The sequence below is a fragment of the Eulemur rufifrons genome, chromosome 28, assembly GCF_041146395.1.
Source record: "Eulemur rufifrons isolate Redbay chromosome 28, OSU_ERuf_1, whole genome shotgun sequence".
NCBI lineage: Eukaryota > Metazoa > Chordata > Mammalia > Primates > Lemuridae > Eulemur > Eulemur rufifrons.
In genome coordinates, this window is record NC_091010.1 from 41,929,032 (window position 1) to 41,949,746 (window position 20,715).

At 42.1% G+C, this 20,715-nt stretch overlaps 1 protein-coding gene across 2 annotated transcripts in view; it reads right to left on the minus strand.

Annotated features, from left to right (window-relative positions):
• MYOF (myoferlin) overlaps window positions 1-20,715 on the minus strand; it is a 140,502-nt gene that overhangs the window by 44,627 nt on the left and 75,160 nt on the right. For both annotated transcript variants that reach the window (XM_069460937.1, XM_069460936.1), the window contains 8 exons: window positions 17,741-17,918; window positions 16,063-16,187; window positions 13,759-13,865; window positions 11,257-11,449; window positions 9,956-10,111; window positions 7,056-7,187; window positions 3,798-3,961; window positions 1,471-1,585 (listed from right to left, as the gene is read on the minus strand). In XM_069460937.1, the coding sequence (XP_069317038.1) occupies window positions 1,471-1,585; window positions 3,798-3,961; window positions 7,056-7,187; window positions 9,956-10,111; window positions 11,257-11,449; window positions 13,759-13,865; window positions 16,063-16,187; window positions 17,741-17,918 (1,170 nt within the window). The remainder of the gene's footprint in view (window positions 1-1,470; window positions 1,586-3,797; window positions 3,962-7,055; window positions 7,188-9,955; window positions 10,112-11,256; window positions 11,450-13,758; window positions 13,866-16,062; window positions 16,188-17,740; window positions 17,919-20,715) is intronic.

Genomic DNA, 20,715 nt, shown 5'->3' on the forward strand with positions numbered 1-20,715 from the left:
TTAGGCTGTTGCTAGAAATACAAATTTATAAAACCTCTTTGAAAAGCAAATTGTCAGTATTTATCAAAATTTTACATATATTTAAACCTTAACCAAGCAAATCCAAGGATCTTTCCTGCAGATAAATTTTTATAAGCGAATAAAAATGTATATATATGGATGTTCACTGTTACATTGTTTATAAAAATCAAAGACAAGAAAAAAAAGCACCTAAATGTTCATGAGAAGGGGATTAATTAAATAAGTGAATTAGGTGTATATAATAAAACATTCTCCAGTTCTCCAGGCTTTTCTTTTTAGAGATAAGGTGTCACTCTGTTGCCCAGACTGGAGCCCAGGGGTCTGATCCTAGCTCACTGTAACTCCAAATTCCTGGGCTCAAGCCATTCTCCTGTTTCAGCCTCCTGAATAGCAAGGACTATAGGAATGCACCACCATGCCTGGCCAATTTTTAAATTTTTTTGTAGAGATAGGGTCTCACTATGTTGCCCAGGCTGATCTCAACCTCCTGGCCCCAAGCAATCCTCTGGCCTCAGCCTCCCAAAGTGCTGGGATTACAGGTGTGAGCCACAGTGCCTGGCTCCAGGCATTTTTTTTTTAAAAGCTCATAGATCTATATGCACTGATATCAAAAGATGTCCACGATATACTATTACGTGAAAAACACAAGCTGTAGAACTCTAAGTATAACACAACTTTATTTAGGCAGTGAAAAAAGAAGTTATATACCTGCTATCAATGGCTATCTTTGGGTAGTAGAATACAGATCGGGGGGAAGAATTACTTTTCATTTCCTTTCACACTATTTGGATTTTTAAAAGAAAGGAACATTTCATTTGTTAAGATTTTTAAAACTAGTTAAATAATAAATAAAAATTTACCCTAAAAAATTCACACAACCCAGACTTTACCATGTACCAACATCTGGTGAAATGGGCCCAATTTCTATTCCATAGAAAGTGACTGTTGGCCGGGCGAGGTGGCTCACGCCTGTAATCCTAGTACTCTGGGAGGCAGAGGCGGGAGGATTGTTTGAGGTCAGGAGTTCGAGACCAGCCTGAGCAAAAGCGAGACCCCGTCTCTACTAAAAATAGAAAGAAATTAGCTGGACAACTAAAAATATATAGAAAAAATTAGCCGGGCATGGTGGCGCATGCCTGTAGTCCCAGCTACTCGGGAGGCTGAGGCAGGAGGATCGCTTGAGCCCAGGAGTTTGAGGTTGCTGTGAGCTAGGCTGACGCCACGGCACTCTAGCCTGGGCAACAGAGAGAGACTCTGTCTCAAAAAAAAAAAAAAAAAAAGTAACTGTCATGGTATTTGTGTGGCTTAAATTATGAGTGGAAGACTGTTCAGAACATAAGACGGAGCAGAGGGAGGGTGAAGCCCAGCCTGGAGGCTGGTGGGTTCCCAGCAGATCATGATTCAGAGGTGATCGCGTGCGAGGGTTTCTCTCCTGAGCAGGCTGCTCACCGCATCTGTGTAGGTGTCCTCTGCGGGCTTCCACTCGCCCCCGGGGTAGCGACTCTCATTCTGATAGACTTCGTCAGTGAACTCCGTGTGCCCTGCATCCGCCTCGGTCAGCAAGCTGCAGAGACAGACCCCGGCAGCCCCAGTTACTGCCGATGGCCGGGCAGCATCCGCACCCTGGAGTGGTACCAGCTCCCTCCTCGCCCTACCCCTCTTGCTACTCCACTCCAAACTACTCTTTGTACTAATCGCTTCTGACGTTCCTTTGAAGAAAGGGCCTGCTGGAACCATGAGACCTAAATTATAGAGAACTCCTCGAATTAGCAAGGTTGCTCCTTCTTGGTAATTAGGGTGGGGACTGGGAAAACAGTGTTGTGGGCAGCTTCTTCCAGGGACCATGTTTCTGTTTCAGTTCAGGGCTGTTCAGCTTTCTCTCAGCTTGGCTTACAGTTCAAAAGAACAGGGAGTCGTCCTCCGCATGGCCCCTGTTTTTGAAAATGGAGTGGAGACAGTCTCGTGAAGCCAAGTGTGGAAACGTTTACTCAAGGTTTGCTAGGTCTACGTAACGCAGACCGAAGGGAGGAGTTTACATTTTCTGGATAATTCTTAGACAGACAGCCAAACCAGGTCATTTAAGACTCCAAACTGCATTTGGGCACTTGAGAAATCCATACTAACTCTCTGCCATGACAATTTTCCTCTCAGATTTGGAACTATTTTGACAGCTCATAGAGGAAAGCACAGAGGTTCCAATTTTGACTCAGGTCTTCTGCCAGGCACCCACTCAAATGAGGGTTCTTTTTCCTTTACTGCCTCTGCATCTTTCCCTGCCGTACCCTCCCCTAGAATCAAGCACTGGAAAGGAATCAAAAAACAAGGAATCCCAACCATGTGTATAACTAGGGTCCGTCCATCACTTCTCTGGACCCCAGAAAAGGAGAAGAAGAGCCCTGGCTGCTGCCTCCAGCATCCCATCCAGCCCTGACACGCTCAGCCTTCTGCTTTTTCCATCACGATTCCCCCTGCTCTTCCCCTGTCCTCACTAACCTTCCTTCCCTCTGTCCAATGCAAATCTCACTTTTCTTCTCCTCACCCATCTCCCCCAAGTCTATTCAAAGCAAGCTGCCCTGAGTTGAGAGCAATCGTGTGCAAGCATTGGACCTTCACAGGCCTGTGTCCCACTGCCCCCATGCCCCCTGATACCTTTGTGAGTATGGAAAACAAATGACAGAGACCAGACTCTGGTTGGGGGTCTTAAGATCCCACTTCCCAAGCTTGTTTCCCCCAAACTCAAGTGTGCTGTCACGAGGCAGCAAGAAGAGGGAGCGCCAGCTCTAATGCTGTTGGAAACATCTAGAAACCAGGCTTTAGTGTGCCCTGCGGGAAAAGCACGCTGTTTAGTTTTTCTTTCTTTTTAATAACAGCTTCTGAGATATAATTCACATGCCATGCAATTCACCCATTTAAACGTACCTTCTAGTGCTTCTTGCAGGCATTTCAGTGTAATAGTTGAATACTGGTTTGGGTTTCCCGGCTAGAGTTGGATTCTACCCCAGCTTTACTGCTCACAGGCTGTGTGTTTGCACAAGTTATTTAATCTCTCTAGATCTCAGCTTCCTTGTCTGCACAGTGGAGATGCTACTACTTCTTGTTGGGAGATAATTCTCTGTGAGTCTCTTGCATGTCTGCACATCTTGCCAGCTGAGGCACTGACTGCCCGTGTTATGGACTATCTTTTCAAGAATATTTCCATGGGGAACAGCTTTGGAAGACAGAGATGGTCTCACTCCAGAGCGAAGGGCCAGCCTGCTTACCACCCACTGTAAAACATTTCGGTTCCCTCAGCTCAGGGTTCCTCTCTTGTAACTCAATCCACTGCATGTTCAAGTGTCATCTGGCCCTCGACATGTCACCCTGTGGGAACTGGGGCACAAGGAACTAGAGAAAATGCTGATCCTCTGGTATTGCTACTGCTGTGGGCAATAAAGTCCTTTTTACCTGACCCAGGAGTCAGGTGTCTCCTGCCGGCATCCATGAAACTGTGGCAGGAGACCTTGTTAGTTTTCAAGTAGTGTACAGTCTCAGACCTGTCATAATTTGTGCCATTACCTCTCTTGTAGGGCTGTAGTCAAGATCAAATAAGACGCGAAGCCAATGCTCATGGGACACTGATGACATCTTTTGACTGTCTATAAATTTCCATAGACTTACTCCTTAGTTATATAAATACCATCAAGAATGATGATGGAAACAATCCATCTAGAAATTTCTGGGGCAAGTCTTCACAGCATCCTTTTTTTTTTTTTCTTCTCAGAAAATGGAACACTTACCTTCTTTGAGGATCCACTATCCAATCTCCTTCCCATTCCCAGCCTTTTGGAGGCAAAAAGAACTCCCTCTTGAGCTTTATTTTTCCAGTCACATCAGAAAATTTATGACGTCCCACTAATCCAGAGGTGCCCCATTTTCCAAACATGAGAGCTTGATTTTCATACTGTTAAAAAAAGAAATGAAATTGGGGAAATATCATCAGAGAGCAAGAAACAAAGCCAGCCCATAAATGTTCAAGTTCGTCTAGGACTTAGCCTAGACCACCATAGAAAGCAAAAAAGCTTTATGCTCAGAAGGTATAGACCTAACTTGGGCTTTTATTGATTTTGCAACTTTAAACAATGACTTATTTAAACACCAGATGAGATGCTGTTCTTATCTGAAAACTGGGGATAACAATACCTCTCTTATAGAGCTTTTCTGTAGTTCAAACGTGCAAATGATTATGAAAGTGCTTTGTAAACAGTGATATATCCTGCTAGTTGCTTCTATTATTATTTTGCATGGTTCAAAATGGTTCTTTGAACCTTATCTTTTAAATACCTATAAAAGTCCTTCCACTTATGAATGTGTAGATTTATAAAGTTTATTTGTAAGCCTACCGCTTAGAACTTGGGGCACATTTACCCACTGAAACAATATATAACTCGTGGTCTACTTCCCAGGTAGCCTACAAAAAACCCGTCTGAAACATGAAGGTCCTTTTGGCCCCTTATTGGACCTAAAAGTTACAAGCCTTAATCCCCTCCCGAGCATGGCAGGTAGACAAAGACCTTTCTGGGAAGCAGTTTTAGTAACAGCAGCAGACTCTGGTTTCCAGGGCATTCCTTTCCAAGTTGGAATTTATTAACTTACGATGGTCTGCTCGCCACTTTCTCAACCATAGAAAGGGTAGAAATTTGCCCATGTGATGAGTGTGATTCTTTGGGCTCAGACTGGAATTTCCATTTTTCTACTGATGAACCCACTGAGAAGATGATTTGCACGAGCCATAGCAAAGCTTTTGGCTGAAAGATGAGGAAGGAGATTTGAGTACGGGTCTGATTAGGAAACTGGGAACAAGAGGACACAGTAGTGCTTGTCTCAGAGGCTGGCTCTGACCCTGCAGGGAAGATGAGCTTCAGGCAGAAGCTAAAGGAGCTGTTATCACAAGGGACAGTAAGACTTGGGGACATATGACAAGGACACAGAATGGAGGAGCAAAGCATTCCTGCTGCTTCTGCTTGGAAACCAGCATGGCCCTAGTATTGATAAAATCCAGGCAAAGATCTTGGCGTGGACAAGAAGGGAGCAGCAGAGATGGAGCCTCCAGTGGCTTTGAGAGCTGTGGCCTGTAGCCAGCCGCAGTGAGGCAGGACAGCATGAAACAAGGATTCATGAGCAAGCACCTCACAGACCCCCAGAAATTGTAGGGGGAAATTTTGCAAAGAACTGAATTCTGGTATTAGCACATGAAGGCAAGAACCAGTAAAATTCCCATTATCATTATTAACATGCCCCTCCTGGTATTCAGGGGCAAGTCACACGATGCAGCTGAAATGGGTGAGTTGTCTCTCTACATGAGTTGCAGCTTGAGCTCCACTCTATGCAGGGAAGGATCTGGAAATGGGAAAGAGCAGAAGGGCGCCCTGGGCTGGTCGATCGTTGCTCAGGGTTAGCTTCTCCTGGCTTGGCCACAGCCACAGAGCTGGAGGGCAGGTGAATGCCAAGAAATCCTATAGGAAGGTAGGAACAAACCTCTCCCTATGTATGCCCTGGTGTCCCCGCCCCACACCACCTAGCCGGCTGGACATCAACATCCTCCACTCAGGGCCTCCCCGGTGGCCTCCAGCACACCGTCTATTCATCTCCATTAGCACTTCCAAGCCTGAGCTGTAAGGATTTGTTTGTGTGTGTCTCCCACACTTTCCATTGTTTCTTAAAGTGGCCCACTGATGCCCCAGGTCTACCCACGCTGGAATCACCTCTCGTGCTAATCCCTAACCTAACCTAAGCTACAGAGTCAGAATCCCCAGGGTGGCTCTGAGTGTCTGCACATTTAACCAGAAACCCGGTTTTACAATCATTGCAGGAGATTCTGAGATCCTTGAAGAAGCTTGGCTTCTTCATCATTTTCAGCACCTGGCTCAGTGCCTGGAGTAAAGACCCCACTCCCTAAAAGCTTGGATGGACAAATGGATGCATGGATGGATGGATAGATGGTTGGGTGGATACATTCTGTCATCATTTATTTGTTCATTCAATACATATTTATAGGGACCTGTTACATGCCAGGCACTGTTGAATGAATAAAAAGTAAATATAAAAGATGGCCATGGGTTTCTTGCCCAGCAAGCAGAGCAGAGCCATGGTCCTGAATCAGTTGTTAGGTACAGTAGTGGGTAGCAGGGACAGGTTTATAGATTAGCTAGACTGAAGGTAGTTTTCTCCTCATGGATTTTGAGCATGAAGGCCTAACTATAGAGTGGAGTTTTCATCTGAAAATTGTCAGAAGAGACCCACCAAATACATCTAGTAAATTTAAATCAATAAGCACTTTGAGTTAACAATAATATAATAAATCAAAATAACTCTACTGTTAGCTATAAAAGTTTGTGACAATCATTTTCATTAGTTTAATTGTAATGAGATTTTCAATTAACTAAGTGGATTTTAAACTTGGTGAAGGTTTTTACAAATTATCTCTGTTGTTTCTGAAGTATTCAGGCAGCATTTTCTTTGTCCTTGGGCAAACCCACCTGAGGCTTCCCCTAAGTGTAGGATGGGTCTCCCTCGGTTTAAAGACCCCCACCCCAAGCAAGCTTATCAAGATCTGAACATCTTAAGTGTCCCCTTTCCCGGGTTGGTGCATATGTGTGTGTGTGAGTGTGTGTGTGCGTGAGTGTGTGTGTCTGTGTATGTGTGTCTCTGTGTGTGTGTGTGTACTCAGTACACCACCATCAAGCACCAGTATGACTATTACTGAGTTCTAGCTCTGAAAGCTAGAAGGGTACCCATTTTCAGTATTGCTGGTAAGACCTGGGTGAAGGTCACCTCTTGGAATTATCACACAAAGGCATTAATCACGCTGGTGTATTCCAGTGTTGAAAATAAAACCTCCAGAGGATCTTCTCCTATGCCCTTAGGTTAAGGTCCCCTGGATGGGGTTTTAGGTGGTGGTAATGATGGCTGTAGGTGCATGTTTTCCCCAAGAGTGTAACGTAAAAGTACCCCTTTTCCCACCAAAGAAGAAAAGATCGTGATCTCATTAAATGTACCATTTCAGCAAAAACGGTGAAAGTTCCTTCTGCAAAGCTATTAAACTTCTTCTCAACAGCACTTAAGCCCAGCCAGATGTTCACTCGCAATTCCACAGGCACCTTTGGCCCGTTGTCTTTTTCCTGCGGATACTGTGAGGCGAACAATAACACGTTAGGTTATATTGGGCACAGCATGGACTGTGACATTAAGTTAAAGCCAAAAGCAAGAGTGAATCATTGCTGACACCAGTCTAATTTTATGTTTGTTTCAGTTAAAATATTTCCAAATGACCCTACAGCAAAGATTAAAATAACCAAAGCAGTGAATCTCAGAGTGCGATCCATGGACTCCTGCCTGAGACCTTTTCAGGAGGTCTTCCAGGTCAAAATAATTTTCCTAATAACACTAACACGGTATTTATCTTCTTCACTGTATTGACATTTGCACCGATGGTGCAAAAGCAATGGTGGCTAACACTCCTGGCACTGAAGCAGGAATCAAACAGTGACCCCAAACTGTACCCAGTGGTGATAGTAGAAGTAATAGTAACTAGGCAATCTCAGTAAAGAAAACAAAACGCCAGTTTTACTAAAGAGTTCGCTTGATCAAGCAGTGAAATTTATTATTCTTATTAAGTCTTGACCCTTGAATACATATGTTTTTAATATTTTGTGTGATGAAATGGGAAGTACACACAAACCACTCCTGCTGCAAATGAGCATATGATGGTTGTCTTGAGCAAAAAAGCTCTTGTGCAATTTTTTTGAGCTGTAAATTGAACTAGAGTTTTTAAAAATGAAACACCATTTTTACTTAAAACAACAATTGACAGACAAATATGGTTATTCAGAGTTGAGTTTAGGGCATTTTCTTTAACATACAGTAAGCCTCTCATTTCAAGAAAAATAGCTCTCTTTATTAGTTGCCAATGACAAAATTCAAGCTTTCAAGTAAAAAATAGAGTTTTGGAAAACTTGTATCTGTCACAGTGAGTTTGATAGCTTCCCAATACATAAAGACTTTTCTGATAGGTGATATTAACAAATGTGATAAAAATGTGATTGTTTTTCAATATTGTATGATGAAATGCATCAACATTAGGATGATCTGCATAACTCAGTGAACCAATAGTTTTCCAAATGATCATACTTGAAGTTACAAAGTCATGCATGGATAAGAGTCATTCAAAGTTCAAGAAAGTCCAGTAGATTTTAATGTAACTGAGTATGAAAAACTATTGATACAGTTCCAGATTTCACATGACAATCAACCTTTTAAAAACTACCACTTGAGTTTGGTGTTATGTCAAAAGTGGATATCCACAATTATCCGAAAAGATTATCATAATACTCTTCCCTTTTCTAACTACATGTCTCTGTGAGGCTGGATTCTCTTCATATAATTCAACCAAATAACTTATTTGGTTATTTCTATCAACTTAAATGCACAAGCAGATACGGGAAGCCAGTTATATTTCCTGCTAAGCAAGACATTAAAGAAGTTTGCAAAAATGTAAAATATGATCACTCTGCTTTCTGATGTTTTACAAAAAGTATAGTTATATTTTATAAAAATATATAATTTATTAACATTTTAAATTAAATATGTAATTTATGTTAATAATGGGTTTATCATTACTGTTAAATGAATTAATAAATATTTTTTAAATTTCTCAGTTTCAATTTCAATTTCTATTAGAGTAAATATTAACAGATATAACCCACATAAATCATGGGGTCTTCATGCATTTTTTAAAGTATAAAGGGGTCCCAAGAACAAAAAAAATCACAGAATTAATGCTTCCTAAACTCTATAATAATGAGTATTACAAAATCAATAAATATATAAAACATTCTCTTAAAAGCATTTTGCTGTTTATCCACTGAGTTCTAAAACCTAACACAGAGAAGATGCCTTTGTCTCCCCTCCCACCCCCTGTGAAGTTTTATTTATTAATCAGTTTGCTTCCACCCACTGCTGAGGTCAATTATAATTGTGGTTCTATCTTAAGTAAAATTTATTCTACCAAGAGACACTTGAAAGAAGATAATCACTCTGATTCTATTTACACCCTCCTGATTAAAGAGCAGTGAGCAAATTTACTAAAAGTTAGCAGATATCTCCTTGTTTTAAGAGAACACTCTCCTCTGACTCTACTTTTTGTCTTCTTGATTTTTATTTCTCTCCCCTAAATCCAATGAACACCACTTGGGGCCGGTCAGAGAGAGGATGTCAAAACATATAGATGGGAATTATTCTGATTTCATTGTTTCCAATCTCAGGCCCTGCTTTGGTTCCCCATGTGTACACACGGAGCAGTTACTAATACAGGGTTCTAAGACAGACTTATGAGTTTTATGAAATTCTCAAATTCTATGCAAAATATTGGATGCACAAGCAATATGCATTCCTTCCAAGGAGAGGACCAATAGCTTTCGTCAGGCACTTAACATAGTCCATGACTCTAAAAATGTTCAGAATCTCTGCCCTAAAGCAGGAATTACCAAAATGTTTCAATCTGAGGACCCATTTGGCTAGAGCAATACATTCCATGGTCTATGTATACTACCTTCCCTTTTCCCCCCAACACTCACTGGAATGAAGGGAAGAAAGGCATTGCTTTGCATGAGACATTAGAAGTAAGTGGAAAATTCATGCCAGAAAGCAGAGCATTCACAATGCCATGATAATACGGATGCCACAAAAACATCTAAGGAGGTGTCCTGGATTGAAAGCCAGTCAAACTCAAGTCACTCTCTGAGAATTATCACCCAAGAGGAAGGGACCAGAATGGGCTAGAATTGATCACAACCACCCTTGCCATTCAATAATCAGCCAATCACATAACGCAGCCCCTTCTTGGGAACACAGGGTTTGCGTTTGAGTATATTTCGCATCACACAGTGAAGATGTGTACCTTCAGGAAGATGGTTTGGGTTTTCCCACAGTATTTCCCAGATGCGTTCTCACCGCTGGTGGAGTATAAAACCTGGTGTGCAGGAATTCGTGCATAGGCCAGTCTTTTCTCTCCCCGGATCATCCAGATGATAATGTCAGGCATGCTGTTCTGCGGCTGGTCACGAGGGTTGGTGGAAAAGGAGGCAACGTTACAGTCAGTCTGGAGGACTGAAGACCCCGCAGACTGGACCCTCAGGGCTCCATTTAGCACAGAAATGCCGTGGTTAGGGCACTGTCCTAAATTCCTGTGACTCGTATCTTCTAGGACCACACTGTGAGCCTGCAGGGCCGGGAGGCAGGCTGGGGGTGGCCACAGGGAACAGGGGGAAGCAGAGGGGCAGTTTCACCCAGCAAAAGCCCCACCTACTCTGCTCTGAAATACTCCCTCGCATCTCAAGCATCATTTGAAGAAAGCCGGCAGCGGCAGTCAAAGGGTTGCAGGTTGAGTACGTTTTACAGGACACAGAGTGTCTCAGCCTCACAATCCAATATTTGCCAAATCTGAAATATTAATTTAGTTTTTAAAAACCTCTTTTTTCTTCTGATTATAACGGAGATCTAAGTTTACCATAGAAAACTGTGGAAGCACCAAAGCATACAAAGCAGAAAATAAAAATTACCTGTAACCCTGTTTTTTCCAAATATATTTCTACCCACAAATGCATTGCTACCTACTGTCCTCATCTCTGAAGGACAGTGGCAGCCAGCATTTACCCAGCACCTCCTGTATGCCCTGCACTGTGCTAAGCCCTTCCCATTCATCGTCTTTAAATCTTCACACACCAGGGCTCCAATACAAAGTGGGCACTATGTTTATCTCCCTTTTACAAATGCAGAAACTGAGGTTTAGAGAGGTTGAATAACTTGCCTGAAGTTACACATGGTAGATCCAGGATTCATACTCAGGTCTTCCTGGCCCCAACCAAAGCTGACATTTTAATCCTCTGTGCTACATAGATCTGCTGCAACATCATTCAAAATATGCTCTGACAGTACTATGAAAATGATTTATCTACTTTTGAAGACATTTCCAGGATCACCAACTCAAAATTCTTCTCCTGCCCCGATTTCAGTGACACTCATCCCCGTTACCCATTAGCATTCCCAGTCCAGTGACTCCTTGGTTTTTATAATCTGTCAGATCTGCTCAATATCCAAGATAATGTAGTAGATTCTCCTTCCACCACTCCCATCCTTGGCACCATTCCATAGAATCCTCCTTCCAGATCAGGTGACGTTTGTGTAGTTTAAAGGTCTTACCTCTTCAGTCAGCTGCATTAGTTTATCAAGCCAGTCTTCAATTTCCAGCAGTGTGGACTTCACATCTGTGGCTGCAGCCCTCATCCTCACGGCGGCCTCGTGTATCTGGGAGAGCGCTCTGGACCGCAGCTTTCGGATCTGAGTATCCAGAATTGTGACATTGGCTTTTCCTTCTGTGAGAGGCAACGTGTATCTAAAAAGTAAAAATAAAAAAATAAAGAAACAAAGGAAAAAAGGAAGAAAGAGAGAGAAACAGAACTGTTGAGTTCCTTTATGTTAGGTTTCTGTCTTGGAAACCGCATCAATCTCCTAACTGATTCCACAGGCATTGCCTGGTTTAAGGTGGAGCTGAGGGTCTGGCATTGCCAGACAGACCTGCCAGACGGTCTCTTAATGTTCAGGAGGAAGAGAGGGGGATTCAAATCCCAAAGCAATTTTAAGCCTTAGGGATTAACCTAAGGCCCAAGGAGACACTGGAAAGAAGATGGAAACAGCAGCAGCTGGGAGAAACTGGCTTTCCCCTCTTTGGCTTCCTAGAATCACTGTAGGGACCCACAACATGTCAGAGGAGGAAGGGAAGTTAGAAACCATTTAGCTGAAACATTCTTAACTCAGGGACCAGGGATCCTTAGGCAGTCTACAGGTGAGCCTCAGGAGGTCCATGAAAGCCTGGAATTTATTAAGAAAACTGTGTGCATCTGTGTTCACATGCACTGTGACACAATGATGAACGCAGGTTTTGGAGCCAACTACTTGGGTACTAATCGTGGCTCTGTTATTCTTCACCAGTTCTGTTATCTTGGCTGTCCCTTACTCTCCTGTTCTCCTACCTTCAAATGTGAGAAACACCTTTTATGGTGGCTGTGAGAAGGAAACGAATGAGCATATGGAGAATATTTGAAACAGTTGCATTGTAAAGTCTAAATAATGCTGTCATCACCATCATCTCATGGTCATCTTCGTCACTGACATCATCTCATCAGATCCTCAAAGGGGCCCATGAGCTCCAAAAAGATTAAGAATCACTTACGTAGGTCAAGCCCCCATTGAAAATGAGAACTGGGAAATATAGTGAGGGGACCCCCAAAGGTTACTGAGAATGGCCGAGCTGGGGCCAAAATTAGTCATCCTCTGCCAAGCCTTCCCTCCCGCTGTGGCAGCTGGTGGGACACAGGGTGAGATTGTCACCCGTTTCAGGAAGTTCTACTCACATTGTCCCCACCTAGCATTTCCACTCACTTGAATTTCACCCAGTTTCTTAAATGAAGGAGATCCTAGCATGACTTCCCTTAAACACTGAATTTCCTGTTACAGAAAGTTGAAAAAGATTCAAAAACAGCTCACATCAGAAGTATAAATAGATCTGTCTGTGATTTGCTCAGCAAACCTTATAATTCTCAGACATTTTCTACATAAAAGTTATTACCAAGTGTTTCTGTTTGGTTTCATTAATAGCTATAGCAATGCATTGGAAGGGTTAAGTCCCTCGGTGATTCTTTGAGGCAAAAATATGTCTGGAAGCTGTTTGCTCAGAAGTCACACTGGAGCCTTTTGACAGAGGTTGACTATGGAACATGTGGCAGGAAAAGGGGCTGAGCTGGTAAACCCAACTCGGGGCATCAGGCGTGTCATTTCACTCTGGGCCTCTGATATCTCATCTACAAGATAAGGAGACTGGAGGAGATGATGGTTAGGACCCAGGTCTAAAATTCTGAACTTAAGCCTCGTACTTTGATTTCGGCTGCGTTGCAATTACCTGGCTCAACCGCTAGGAGGCACAAGAAGACAGGGTGACTTAGCCCCGCAGGGGGAGAAAGGCCGTGGTTCTAGCTGCTTGTGGAAAGCATTCAATGTGCTTTTCTTTTGGAACTTCCCTGTCCACTGCTTTATTAGCCAACACTGAAAACGAGTTTGGAATGAATCACTTCCCCCTTTGATTTCCAAATGATAAAAGATCTGAGCTGTTTCCCCAAGTCACTGTTACGAAAAGTCCTGTGGTTAAGTCAAATCTACGGGTTTTGCCTAACAGAGGGTGGGCCACAGTGTACATTAGGCATTCAGTAAAAGAATAAGTAAAAAGGGTGTTTCTAAAAATATGTTTATGAATTAGGAACACTGTTCTGAATGGTAAAATTGCTGCTCCACCCCGAGACCCCCTTCTCGGTGGGAGCCAGAAGCCACCCTTCTCCAGGGCGGTGGGCACCACACTTGATACCTCGCCACTCCCCTGTCCCTTGCCCCAGGCTGCCCTGAGACGTGCTTCTGGGTGTGGGGCCTCAGCCTCCCCAGGCTACTTTAGAATTGGCACCAAATCAGAAAGTAGAGCTTTTCCTGGTGGTGATTCAGAGACTCCTCCCAGTGAGGGCCTTTTAAGAAGCTTGAATAGTTCAAATTCGTTTTTTAGACAAACACTAGAGACAATTCTAGAGGCTTTTACAGTCTTAGGATTTCAGGGAGAAGAGCTTGGCTGGAAATTCTGAGAGAGAAATAAGATCACCATACCTCGTGTCTTCTATAACTTCGTCTATCAGCTTCAACCACAATTCAGCCAGCTGGTTTTCAGGAATTTTACCTTGTATCCCTGATTTTAGAGCCTCTACATTTGATTGCTGAAGAATTTGAAAAGAGAGGAAATAATTGGTAATTGTGCATTATGCTATTATACCCAGTAAAGGTTTAATTTTTATTTTCGAGGAAAAAATACATAAAAAGGCTCAATTAGAGAAAAACTAAAGGGTTTTTTTTTTCATTTAATAATACTTACCATAGCTTAGAACTATTTATTTTTGCTCAAAATGCAATTAGTACTAATATGTTTAAGTAATAGGACAATGTTTTCATATAGTTTGACCTTTGAAACCATGTAAATATTTATATATTCAAAAAACAAAATGAAACCAGCAAGGATAGGGGAGAAAACCCTAAAATGGAATATAATCAGAGACAAAATAGATCTAATTATATTTCAGATGAATAACATAATTACACTGAACTAACCCAAGTAAATTTTGAACACAATATTTTGACTATGTATTCTCAAAGGCAAAAACAGAAACAAAAACCCATAAACTTGTCAAACCCTAATTAGCAGGCTTGTTTTTCACAGTGGCTTATCTATGGATTTTACAATTGAACAAATGAGTAGATATATTGAAGATGACAAAGGCCAGATTTCTCACTGTTGGAGAAGAAAATTATAAATATAGAAATAGAGGAGGCTAGAATAAACCCTGTGTGTTGGACTGGAATTGGAGGTATCTTTATGAACTCCTGGGTTTTAGTATCTGGATAGATATAGAAATAAATATACGTGTGTGTGTGTGTGCGCGTGTGTGTGTGAGTTTGCCTGCAGAGAAAGCCCAGAAGCAACAACGTTTCAGTAGTAGTGAGCACTTAGTGTCCAGATCTTGTTTTTTAAATGCCATTTGCCACTAAAAGGAACTTGGAGAAATGGTGATTCCAAGGCCAGGGCAGAGAAAGTACAAGATAAGCCCAGAACATATTGTTGTGTTACGTTGAGCATCTGCCAAAAAGAGAGGTCAAGGGAGTGCCCACCATGAGTACCAACAGTCCTCTTCATGGAAAGTCACCCATCCTGTCCAGAGTAGCATGGAATTAAGACAGCTGGAGAGAGTTGATAAGAAGAACCAGATGGAGAAAGCTGAAGAACATCCAAAACATAATTAGAATAAAGGTGTGACTAATTCTCCACGAATGTCTTTGAGGAGGACTGGAAATTAATACTACAACTACATTGCATATCAGTTGCAGCTGTATTATATGAACAGTTATGATTAAGTTAATTTAAACCTCTTATTATCCTTCCATATTGTCTTTGTAACATAAAATAATACTTTTAGATTTTGCCATGGAGTCTTAGGTCAGGTATACTCCCCAAACTCCCATGTATCTTGGCCCAGCCCTGGTAGAGATTAGATCTTAGAAAAAATTAATATTAATATAATTTGGAAATCAAAACACTGATACCAGATAGATTTTTATCAAATAGGAGTAACTCAGTATCTTTGACTTAATTAGAAATATCCCAAACATATCCCCCTTCTCACCAACCTAGTTGACCAAAGTCAACTAGATGGATAATCACAGATACCATATCTATGCAGTTTTCACCAGAGGAAACCCACAAACACCCAAACAAGGAAAGTTCCTCTGGTCTGTAGCAAGAGTGGAAAATGCCAGACACTGGTTCCTTTAAGCCATCTCTTCCTACAGTGGGGATTTTTGCTGCACTAACAGCAAAGCTTTAAGAGTTGCATGTTGCTATTGGAATGAGCCACTCTCCACATACAAATTGTGGAAGAAACTATGAGCTTCCACTCCCCACATTTCCCATCCTCGCCCCTTCCACAGTGAGAAACCTTTATTGGGGCATACGCCTGCCCAGGCATGAGACTACATTCCCCAACTTCCTTGTAGTTAGATGTGGCTCTGTGATTGTATTCTGACCAACAGAACATGAGTAGAAATCAAGTGACTTCTGGGTCTTTCCCTTGAAGGGAAAGGCCTGTGTCATCTTCTCTTCACTCTTTTCCCTTTATCTCAGGCTGGAGGGGATAACTCCTTGGTGATGGCTGAGAAACCAGGGGGAAGAGCCTGGGTCCCCAAATACCACTGACCTTCCATACTGGCTTTGGACCCTCAACCTCAGCTGTTACTAAAGAAATTGCTGTTACCTTTTTGCCCACTGTATTTTGGGATCTTGTGTCATAGGTGCCTAGCCTGCATCCTGACTAATACATAGTTCACTTAGTCTGGTAAAGGGAAACATAGAAAAGATAAACTTACCAGCCGTTCTACCATAACTAGGAGGGTGTTGACTGCATCCAGGCGATGACTAATATCCTCCCAATATGAAGTCAGGGTAACAACTGGCTTTGTGTGGGCCCAAGGCAAGTAATAATAGTAGTTCCCTAGTATAAAACACAGGGGTCAGAGAATCTTGGACACTTAAAATAGACAACATGTTTACTAAAGAAATGTGCAGACTGAGCTGCTGATGAAGCCATATGCTTGGGGCACGGTTTGGGTTCTTTAATTTTATTCAGTTAAGCAACTGAGGGATAGAAAATTCTTTCTCATCCAGCCTGTTTTTAAAAATCTCTCTAAAATACCCTAGTAAACTGAGTACAACAATCTCAGGATCTTTTAATGATTCCAAGTCATGCATCTGAACATCAGAGATGATTACATAATGAGGCGGCAGTAAATACAGACAGCATGGGAGACTAGATGGAATGTGTTTATCCCTGCAAACTGCTATTATAAGGAAATATTTTTGTTGAAAGTGGGCCAAAAAAAAAGAATTTTCTGTTTTTTGAAGGCATTGGCTGGCTACATGGGGTTTGGTATTACTTAGAGCCTTACCATGATTAAGAATTATTAGCTGGCCGGGCACAGTGGCTCACACCTGTAATCCTAGCACTCTGGGAGGCCGAGGCAGGAGGATTGCTCGAGGTCAGGAGTTCGAGACCAGCCTGAGCAAGGGCGAGACCCCGTCTCTACTAAAAATAGAAAGAAATTATCTGGCCAACTAAAATACATATATAGAAAAAATTAGCTGGGCATGGTGGTGCATGCCTGTAGTCCCAGCTACTCGGGAGGCTGAGGCAGTAGGATCCTTGAGCCCAGGAGTTTGAGGTTACTGTGAGCTAGGCTGACACCACGGCACTCACTCTAGCCCGGGCAACAGAGTGAGACTCTGTCTCAAAAAAAAAAAAAAAGAATTATTAGCTGATGTTTTCTAGGGCATTTTATACTTTAAAACTGCTTGTACAAAAATTAGGTAAAAACTACGGCAGTACTGTTGGGTTATTTGATCAGAATTCCCCTCTCCCTTCTCTATACTCTCAAACCATTTTTTGATACTTTTATTAGGGTGTTCTCATACCTTGCCCTCTATTATGATTTATTTTACACACTAGAATGTAAGCTCTTTAAAAGCGGTGACCATTTCTCACTCATCATGTTCAAATAGAGCTTTTTAATCCTCACAGCAACTCTGGGGAAGATGGAAATGCCAAGAGTTGGAATTAAGTGGTGTGGTTGAGGTCAGAGTGCTGATGAGTAACAGAGCGAAGACCAGAAACTTGAGTTTGCAGGGCCTGGGCCAGAGCCCCATCCACTGTAGCTACTCAGTCTAAGAAAGATTTGGTGTTTGGTAGGGGCAGGAGCTGCTTTGGGAAAGCTCAGTATTTAGCAGAATCATCATGTTGGGACTTTACAAGGTAAAGCCAGCATTTAAGCTGGGCGGGGGGCATTGGGGTTCAGCTCTTGGTAATGGAACCTGCAACTTCTTGGGTCTGGCCAATCTTGAAGGTGCCTGAACTCCAAATACACTCTCTTCCCCATTCAACCTTTTCCTTTCCACTAAGCATATGCTGGGGGTATGGCTGCCAGAGGGAGGATACAGCGCATGCTTCCTGTCTTGTGGTGCAGAGGGGAGAACGGTTAGCGGCAATCTTACCATCAAATATGGCACGGCTGTATTGAGTGGTTGAGGCCAAAGGCTTACAGGTCGCGTCAAACTTGTTGCCATAGTTCCCAATGCTGACTTCAAACTGAATGGCTTCACCAATATCTTGCAACATTGTGGCCGAATGAAAGACAGCAGACAGGCTGTACTTCCGCCTTCGCTGATATTTCTGTAAAGTATGAGCAGACATAAGGCTCAGTGAAATTCCTTTTGCCCTTATTTACATGTGGATTTCTAGCAGATGAAATTCTAAACTTAATAATTAAACACCGGGGAGAATGTTCTTGGACCCAGCAGTTCCCCTTGAACTTACACACATGAGCAAAAACGGAAGTACTAGGATGTATGTTGCAGCGTCAATTGAAATAGGAAAAAAAGAAAACAATACAAATGGCTGTCAGTGCAGATTATGTTATATCCATATAATGGAATGAAAGCTCATAAAAAAACTTAAGTAGGCTGGGCGCGGTGGCTCACGCCTGTAATCCTAGCATTCTGGGAGGCCGAGGCAGGTGGATCGCTCAAGATCAGGAGTTCAAGACCAGCCTGAGCAAGAGCGAGACCCCGTCTCAACTAAAAATAGAAAGAAATGATCTTGCCAACTAAAAATATATATAGAAAAAATTAGCCGGGCATGGTGGCCCATGCCTGTAGTCCCAGCTACTTGGGAGGCTGACGCAGAAGGATCGCTTAAGCCCGGGAGTTTGAGAGTTTGAGGTTGCTGTGAGCTAGGCTGACGCCACAGCACTCACTCTAGCCCGGGCAACAAAGCAAGACTCTGTCTCAAAAAAAAAAAAAAAAAAAAAAAAAAAAGACTTAAGTAGATCCATATGTGCAAACACAGAAGAAGTGTATTTTACATGAATCCATTAAATATATATTTTTAATATTGTCATTTGCATGGAGAAGGTCTGTAGGGATATAACTCAAATCGTTAACAGTAGTTACGTTGAGGAAGGTAGAGAGATTATAACTTTACTTTCTAACTTATACATTTTTAATTTTTTGAAATGTTTATTAATTTTCTAATCAGAAATATATTTTTGATGCCAAATTTAAAAATAAATGAAATAAGGTGAATTTATTTTTCTGAAATGGAAATCGAACTTCCTCTGTCTCTCTCTCTCTCTCTTTCTTTTTTTCTCTCTCTCTTTCTAAATTGCTGATTTAGTGAGTGTGTCTGTGTGTGAGGGAGCTGAAGATAGGGCCAAGAATAACCACGCTGATCATCTACCAGCCCAGCAGAAATGACCGTGAACCTTTCAGGCCTTCCCTCACGGGCACATAAAATCTCTCGAATCCACATCCTGCCCTGAATCCTTGCTCAGATGACATTTCTGTTTCTTTAAGAACTATATCCCCACTGATCAGCAGGCACTCTGTCTTCCTGGGTTCTTTTCAAACAGCCATGCAATGGTTTAAGTTGCTGTACTTCATTATGTCCTGTGCATTCTGCCCTTTAATACTGTCCACAACCGTAGTCTGTTCTGGAGCCCTGCTGGTGTCCGGCCTCCGTGTACACTTGCCTACCCGAGAGGCGAGAACGTCAGTGGTTACGGCAGCGCAGCCACATTGGCTGTGGGCCCCGCCTGTGCACTTGGGAGACCCACGAGCGATCATACTCAAACAGCTTGACAATTTCTCACCACAGCAAGTTTAGTTCAACAGCCTTTAGAGAAGGAACTCCAGCTCTGCGGTCCTTCAGTTTGAGATTTGGAGGCCACACAGGTATTAAACTTTGGCATACGATGACTTTTTTGTTGTTGTATTTGGTTTTTTCCTTGCCATCACTTTGTGTTCCACAATCTAAGAAATAAAGTCATGATGGCTTTCACCTCTTGGATGTTAATAAAAATGACTTGATCCCTCTAGGATATTTATTAAACTGATTTTCCTTCCCTTCGTTACCCATCCATACCAGGGCTTTTGTTCAATAAAACGAATCACTGTCAAGGATGGGTCTTCCGGCTTGTGTGATGCAAGAATATGCTCACATATTTACAGAAGTACTTAGACAACCATTTAAAAAACTTCCTGCTTAACAAAAATTGTGGTAAAATATAGATAATATAAAATTTACCATTTCTAATGCTAAGTTCAATGGCATTAAGTACACTCGCATTGTGCTACCATCACCAACCACCCATCCACAGAACTCTTCCCATCTTGCGAAACTGAAACTCCACACCCATTAAACAGTAATTACCCATTTCCCCTTTCCCCTCAGCCCTGGCAATGACATTCTACTTTCTGTCCCTATTAATTTGACTATTCTAGGTACTTCACATAAGGGGAATCATGCAGTATTTGTCCTTTTGCATCTGACTTATTTCACTTAACATAATGTCTTTGATGCTCATTTATGTTGTAGCATGTGTCAGAATTTCTTTCCTTTTTAAGGCTGAATAATATTTCATTGTAGGAATATGCCACATTTTGTTTATCTATTCATGCACTGATGAACACCTGGGTGGCTTCTACCTTTTGGGTATTGTAAATAACACCAGATGTACAAATACTTGTTCCAGTCCCTGCTTTCAGTTCTTTGGGGTATATAGCCAGAAGTGGAATTGCTGAATCATACGGTAATTCTATTTTTAATTTTTTGAGTACTGTTTTCAGAACTTCTGACAGTGACTGTAGCTTGTGGTTAAAGAATCCCTGGATACGTCACTATTACAAAGACTCCATTTTGGTTAAAGGAATTTTTGACATGGTATAACAGAACCCACCAACAGGGTTTTATCAGAAACTGTTCCCGAAAGCTCAGCACTTGTCCACAAGGCCCAATTGGAAGAACGAGGACAAGTGGTTTGGGGAAGAAGGAAAGAGACATTTTATTACTTTGCCAGCAAAAGGAGGAGGAAAACAATCGTCCTAATAATAAGCAGAAATACAGAGCTTTTACAGGATGGGTTCTCAGCTTCAGGCAATTACTGTTCAACTACAGCTGATGATTCTGATCT